The 7,474-nt window shown below is 52.1% G+C and overlaps 1 protein-coding gene across 1 annotated transcript in view; it reads right to left on the minus strand.

The window, feature by feature from the left end:
- The window catches only part of PC (pyruvate carboxylase), a 19,655-nt gene that overhangs the window by 1,012 nt on the left and 11,169 nt on the right, over positions 1 to 7,474 (minus strand). The window contains exons 4-10 of the mRNA XM_015827155.1: positions 6,316 to 6,537; positions 4,510 to 4,666; positions 3,849 to 4,089; positions 3,365 to 3,614; positions 2,010 to 2,254; positions 1,329 to 1,508; positions 687 to 932 (exon numbers count right to left, since the gene is read on the minus strand). Coding sequence (XP_015682641.1) covers positions 687 to 932; positions 1,329 to 1,508; positions 2,010 to 2,254; positions 3,365 to 3,614; positions 3,849 to 4,089; positions 4,510 to 4,666; positions 6,316 to 6,537 — 1,541 coding nt within the window. The remainder of the gene's footprint in view (positions 1 to 686; positions 933 to 1,328; positions 1,509 to 2,009; positions 2,255 to 3,364; positions 3,615 to 3,848; positions 4,090 to 4,509; positions 4,667 to 6,315; positions 6,538 to 7,474) is intronic.

Genomic DNA, 7,474 nt, shown 5'->3' on the forward strand with positions numbered 1-7,474 from the left:
TTTTCCATTACAGCCTGGGGGGCTCCGCAAAGGGTCTGCTTCTTTCCCACCCTCTGCCCCTTTCAGTAAACTGTGAAACCCAAGAGGGGAAACTGAGTCAGCTTGCCCTGCTGTGGCTCCTGGGTCACCGAGTGACAGTCTCCTTCTGTAATCTCCCCAGTTATTTATTTCTACTTTTATCCTCAACTGTGATATTAGAGAACTTTGAGAAAGTGGATTTCATCCTAGATCTCCCCCTGCTGTTTTTCAAGGGGTGTTACTTATTATCTGCATCTGGTAATCCTATCACTGAAGAGGTTTCCATCTTATTTGGTTTTTTTTAAAAAGTGTACGCAATAAGGAGGCGGGTCGCATGAGCTACCAAGTGCAACTGCATAAAAAAAAGGTAAGGGTGGAGGCAGCACAGAGCACAACCAGGAGCAGATTTGGGCTCCACCTGTCCCTAGGAGGCATCCCCACAAGGAGGCCCAACCTGGGTCTGTGGGGTATGCAGGCAAACCACCGGGAGTTGCATGGGGGGGGGGGAGGATTGAATGAATGAATGAATGAATGAATGAATGAATGAATGAATGAATGAATGAGTGAATAAAACGCCACGTTTGGTGCTCCTTCCAGAACAGACTAACCCCGCACTGACCCACATCCTCCCTTCATCGCCAGTTCCTCTGTCCATTCGTGGGCCTCACCTCAAACTCCTCGGCTATTTTGGGCCCCTCCAGGAAGAGCCGCGTACTGAGACATTCAACGGGCCCAAAGGTGCCTGTGAAGTCCTTGAAGTCGCTGAAGACTTTGGGGTACATGGCGGCAGACAGAACGTCTTCGGGGGTGATCTCTTCGTGCTTTTCGCACAATTCCTGCTCCAACTTTGTGAAGTCCAGAGGAGGCAGGGAGGCCCCGGGGCGGCCCTCCACACGGGGCAGGTCTTTCAGCACCTAGGAAAGGTCAAAGGGCTCAGCCCCACAGAAGTGGCCCTATCCAGGGAACAGCAAAGTCGGCATATCTCTTCCTCTTCCTCCTCCTTCTGACTCACGCAGCCTCCCATTCAACTCCCACAAAGCAGGGATCAATCGAGGTGGGGGCTGGGGGGTTTCTTAGGTTTCAACCATGCCAGACGACCGTTTAGCAGCATTTCTCTCCAAGAACAGTTCGGCCAAGAGTGGGACAATCTGCTCCATGTCTCTGATGGGCAGGCACCCCAAAATGCAACGAACAGGCCCCCTCATACCAAATCCTCAGTACGAAGTTAAGACAAGAAAACTGCGGGTTTACTCCCCCTCCCCACAATTTCTCTGGGCTCCTTGGGGGAAAGGCAGGCCCCTGCTTCCTACCTTGGAGCGGAAGGGCTCTGGGAAGCCTCCATAGGGGATGCCGATGTAGCCTTGCAGGAACTCCACCACGGACTGGGGGAAGGAGAGCTCGTCTGCTTGAGCTTCCACGTCTTGCTGCGTCAAGTTGTTCTGGACCATGAACTGAGCCAGGTCCCCCACAATCTTCGAGGAGGGGGTCACCTGCGCAGGGCAGCAAGAGGGAACTCCCTGAGAGGGGCAGCGCCAGGGAGGGGCCCACGGGCAGGGGCCTCTCCCAGGAGCACCTTAGAGCCATTGAGGCACAAAGCCAGACCAGGGGAAGGGGCCCTTCAGCGGACAGGGTGAGGCCATCTGGTCAAGGGCCCAGCTGGAGGTAGGGAATCCAACAGTTACAGCCGCTACTGCCTTTTCTTGGAACAAATTATGTGCTCAGAAAAATCAGATCTTGCTCTGGCAAGTTTTGGCTCCAGCATTGGCCATGAAAGCCACTTTCTCCAGGGATGGCGCAGAAAATTTGTCGGAGCTGCTTGTGGCCTTTAGCGACCCTTTCACCTCGAAACTGGCAACCCGCTGGCTAAACAGGTCATTCCGCAAAGACCAGGAAACTTTTTGAGAGCTGCCTTTGGCTGCCCCAAGTCTGTGAGGTCCACCCTGTCGCCGGGGAGGGGAGGGGGGGGAGAGGATTGGGGCGGGCAGACTGACCTTGATGAGGTCGCCAAGCAGCTTGTTGGCCTCCACGTAGGCTTTCTTCACCTCCTTGAACTTGTGGCCTAGCCCCATGCTGTGGGCCTGGAAGTGCAGGTTGGTGTACTGCCCGCCGGGGATCTCGTTCTCGTAGACGTCCGCGTTGCCAGACTTCATGGTGGCCGTGCAGTCGAAGGCCGCATAGAGGCCCCGGGCCACCTCCCAGTATTCGCTGTAGTCAAAGACTTTTTCCATCTGGATGCCTGGGGGGGGGAGGGGGGGAAAGAGTCCTTCCCATCAGCCCAGAGCAGGGGGCGGCAATGCCACCCACTTTCTACTCTCTGCAGCTCCATTTCCAGACAGAACCAGCCAGCTAACAAATAAATAAACCTTCTTTCCACATTGATATGACCAGATCTGAGTCAGGGCGAGTCTTCAGAAACACAGTGCGGTGACCACAACATTCAGGATTTCCCTAAGGAGCTGCAGGGCCCGGAGCCTGGTGACAGATGTTCCCGCGCCTGCCCCCTTCGTGTCCTCCTGCCAGGGGGCGCCAGGGGCTGGCGCTCTCGGCCTGGCTGTTGCTTCACTTTGGGACAAGTGCCGGACAAGCCCAGCTGCAAATCCTGTCCTGAATCATCCCGTGGACCCTGGGGTTAGTCCCTTGTTCTCTCTGCTCAACCCGCCTCACAGGGTGGTTGTAGCGATAAAAATAGGGGAGGGTCTCTGATTTGACGTCTGGGGAGCCCCCCCCGTCCCTTTGGGGAATCAAAGGAAGCCCAGCTCGTCAAAGGTCCAGAAGAAGCCCAGGTAGCTCAGCAAAGAGCCACAAAGCTGCAAGGAAGTTGCTTGTGAGGGCAGGCATGGAGAACAGGGGCTCCACAAGAGAATCCTAGAGGCGGGAGGGGTCCTTGAGGCCATGGAGTCCAGCCCCCTCCCAGTTGTCTGCCTACTGCTTCTTTTCCACTCACGCCTCAGACCTCAAGGGTTGGCAGGCTGGAACTGGCATCTGGCTGGCCCTAAGCCTTCCGAGGGCAGGGACAGCCCTGGCTGGAAGCCAATTGTTTCACCTCCTGCCTCTTCTTTCTGCTGATGTTTTTGTGGGCTCTTCTATAATTTAGATTTTAAAGGTTGCTGTAAGCTTTGTGGGTTCATTTGGACTGATCAGTCCCAATTCCTTAAATATACGGATATTTTTTTTATTTCTTTGTGGAATTACAATTTTATAATTGCTTAAAGCAGCTCAGGGGGCCTGCATACATTCTCATTGCTGCAACCCCAGGCCAGATGGGAGGGGCCAAATCCTGGCTACAGACTGGCCTGGGCCGCCCTTTGTGGGGCAGATGAGAACCCCTTCTGTTCCCCCTTCAGACCTGTGTCGTGCTCTGTGCCACGGGTGCACGCCACCATCGCACCCATGCTCGGTTGGGAAGTCATGCCTGACATGGCATCCACTGCGACGTCCACAATGTCAGCCCCAGCAGCAGCACAAGCCAACATGGAAGCCACGCCGGCGCCCGAAGTGTCGTGGGTGTGAATGTGAAGTGGGACGTCGGGGAATTGCTTGCGCAGTGCCCCCACAAGCATAGAGGAGGCCTGCGGCTTCAAGACCCCAGCCATGTCCTGAAAGAGAAAGGAGCAAAGGCTGCAGGTGAGGAGGAGGAGGAGGAGGAGGAGGAGGAGGAGAAGAAGAAGAAGAACAGGCTCCCTTGGATTCTCTCATTTCAGCCCCAAGTCCTAGGAAACCTGCCGGATGGACTGCCATCAGGAAGAATGGAAATGGGTTCCCATCCGGGCCAGGGCAGAATGGAAGCATGGAGGCGACGCCTCCCCCCTCCTCCCTCCCTCCCTCCTTACCTTGATGGCCAAGATGTGAGTCCCGGCTTTGACCAGCTCCTCTGCAAGGCTAACATAGTAATCCAAGGTGTACTTGGTCCGGCTGGGGTCAGCCACATCCCCAGTGTAGGAGATGGCGGCCTCCACCACGCCCCCGGCCTGCCCGGCTGCCTCCATCCCCAGCAGCATATTCGGGAGGTAATTGAGGGAGTCAAAGACGCGGAAGATGTCCATCCCGTTCTCTTTGGCCATCTGGCAGAACCTGCGATGGGGACAGAGAGAAGGCCCTGAGCCAAGGCCGGCCGGCCGCCCGCCTGCCCCTGTGCCCAACCCGAGGCGGCTCTGCTTCACGGCCTGCCCTGGAGGAAGGGAAGGAGGGAGGGAGCAGACTGTCTGAAGGCAGATAAAGTCCAGCAAGGCTATCAGGTGAATGTGGAAAGCTGCAATTGGGCTTTCCCTCCAAGTACGATAAAGGTGACTGGACTTCCAGGAAGGGACAAAGGAACGTAAAGGATTTAAGCAAGCAAAAACAAAAGCTTAGCTTTTTTGAGCATAAAATGTGTAAACTCCCAAAATAAAGATCAGAGAGGCAGGGCCGGTTCTGAGAAAGACGAGAAGGCAAGTGGGGTGTCCCTTTGTTCCAGCACCTGGAAACAGACCAGCGAAGCTGCACACCACCTACTTGAAGACGGAGTTGTCCGGGTAGTTGGTGTAGCCCACCGCATTCGCCCCTCTCAGCAGCATCTGGAATGGGATGTTGGGGATGAGCTCACGCAGCTCCTGCAGCCGGCGCCAGGGGCACTCGTACAGGAAGCGCATGGCAACATCAAAGGTGGCACCTGGAAGGGCAGGAGAGGAGTCTGAAATCCTGGAGCTGGGCTCCTTGGGAGCGTCCTCCCAGACTTGATTGTCAGAAAGAAAAATGCATAAGGGAAGGCAGAGTGTGTTTTCTTTAATAGCAACTCCAAAACTCAAAGGGTTCTCAGCTGGCACAGCAGCAAGTCTGATGACCGGTCCTTGGTCAAGTGGTCTGGCTCTGGCCTCCATTGGAGCCATGGAGCCAAGTTCAACTCTCTTGCCCACCAGCATTGCCATCTTCACAGCAACATCCCTTCTTAAGGCTCTCAATTCCATGAGTTCTATATGCCGCAAATCCCCATGCTGGGGTGCCTAACTTGTGGCCAAATTCAAGGATCAACCCAACAGGCAGAATTGCAGCCCACTCATCCCAAAACAGCCTTTCCTCAAGTCTTGCAGATATATCACCGACCTAAGAAAAGAATCAGATCCACCTGGAAAGGATCTGGATGAAGACAATCTGACCTTGTGGTGTAGAGTTGGTGAACATGAAAGGATGGTGAAAATACAGATTTAATAAGGATGAAGGGACCACATGTAGGTCATTATATAAATAGCAACTTTACTGCAATAAGGGCAACAAAACAAACATTTCCATCTGTAAATAACTGGTCTGGCAGCTTGTTCAAGGTGACCCAGTCTCTCCTGGACAAAGGGGCCATCTGTTGGATAAAGTCACCCTGAAGAGATCTGTCCCAAGTTGGGCCTGGATTGTAAACGTCCCATGGAGTTGACTGGAAAACCTGCTAGTCTTGAGGAGCTGGACAGGATCATTAGAGTTGTAAATGGGGTCACTTAAAAGTCCATGTTGCTTATGACTGGACAAGAACTATTGCAAGATGATGTGTGGTAGGATCCACCTGGTAGTGATGCATCCTTGAGGGATGACTGACTGCTGGTTCATGCCCTCCTCAAGAAATCATCACTGGAACAATTTTTAGTTGGTCTCCAAGCTACCAGTTTTAGGGAAGGTTGTCGAGAAGATGGTTGGTAGCCCTCTGGGGGCTGGAAATGAGGACATTAAGTTGTGGTGATTCTCCTTTCTCCAAAACCACTCCAGGCAGTTGGTAGCAGGCAAAAGGTCTAGCTCTTGCCCCACCTGGCAGTTTGTCAGTGCTCTGCACCCTCCCCATTAAGTTCTACCTGACACTGCTGGGTGAGGAATTATGGACCATCAGGGAGATGGTCAGCACAGCTATACATTCCAATAGTAGAGAAAACACGTAGCTCAGGATTAGGGACTGGCTGAACGCCTCTTCATTATATTACTCCCTGGTAGATCTGGCACCACAGAACTAATAATTTTGTTTTTTTATTTACTCTTCTGATTTGCTGTTTTGACCATTTAAAATACTTCTGTTAAGTTTGCTGTCTTCCTTCAGACTCACAGTTCTATTACTTGTATGTGGTGACTATTTGCGGGCAGGATAAACCTGTCCATTTACTTCAGACCTGAGTTGCTGCTGCCTTCATTGTGAGCCCTTGTTTGCGAAATTCAACTTCAGAACTCACATGGGGAGCCCCACCTCAGCCAGCCATCAACCTGGCAGCCGGAAACTCCCTCACCGGCCTCCTCACAGGAGCTCTCAGATTTCCCGGGAGGCCCTGAGGACCCCGGCTGCTCTCTCACCTCCCCAGTTCTCGATGCTGAAGAGCCTGTTGAAGTTCTGGGCTACGAAGGGGGAGATCTTCTTCAGGTCGTGGGTGCGAACACGAGTGGCCAGCAGTGACTGGTGAGCATCTCGGAAGGTGGTGTCCATTAAAAGCAGGCCCTGGTGCTGGCGAACGGCCTTGGCAAACCCCGCAGGGCCCTCACTGAGGAGGACATCCCGGAAGCCGATGGGGGGCTGACCTGTTGCAGAAAAAGGGGTGCATGGCATGCAAAGCACAGAAAGGGGTAATGAAAATCTTCCTCCCATCCCTAAAACAGGGAGCCCAGCGGATTCTTATCTAAGAGTTTTAAAACAAACGAACACCCCTCCTTGTACTGGCTTGCAGTTTGAGTCTACGTCTTTAGCTCCACTAAAACAGCCTGCAGGCAAAGCTAAGGAAACTAAGTTTCATTCACAAAACAATGTACACACTGAAAAACCGGACTTGGCTAAAGCCATCTCCAAATAGACAGCAGAATAGAGCAAGGACTGAAATTATTATGCAGGCTGGGGTCAAATCAGGAAAACAAAACTCTTAGGATTTACATTTCCCCTTTGCCTTCAAGGCTAGTCATGACCCCACATGCCACAAAAGAGGATCTCGCAACAACAATTACAATACTATACCCAATCTAAAGAACATAGAAGGAACACATTTTCATACAAATACCAATATACCAATAACAAAGAACCCAGACACATACAAAAACTCACTAACTCACAACCTCAATTTCCCAGCTGCACCCAAGAATGCATGCTGTTGTCACTGTTGTTACTGGGCCAACAAACTGAAACCTCCTTTCCAACTGCAGCCTGCCTCGAACTTATTTTTTATTTATTTATTTTATTTATTTATTTATTTATTTATTTTATTTATTTTATTTGATTTATATCCCGCCCTTCTCCCGACGGGACTCAGGGCGGCTCACAGCATATTAAAAAAACATAAACACATTTACAACCCCACCGAAGTAAAACCAATTAAAACCGAATATTTAAAGCTGTGCTATTTAAAAATTACTCTTAAAATAAACCCGATTTAAAATCCTCCCTAGGCCAGGCCCGCTTGCTGAAAAAGCCATGTCTTGAGGGCGCGGCGGAAAGTAAGGAGATCCGGAATTGTCCGGATCTCGGGGG

This window comes from Protobothrops mucrosquamatus, unplaced genomic scaffold (genome assembly GCF_001527695.2).
Source record: "Protobothrops mucrosquamatus isolate PMUCROS unplaced genomic scaffold, P.Mucros_1.0 scaffold3533, whole genome shotgun sequence".
Lineage (NCBI taxonomy): Eukaryota > Metazoa > Chordata > Lepidosauria > Squamata > Viperidae > Protobothrops > Protobothrops mucrosquamatus.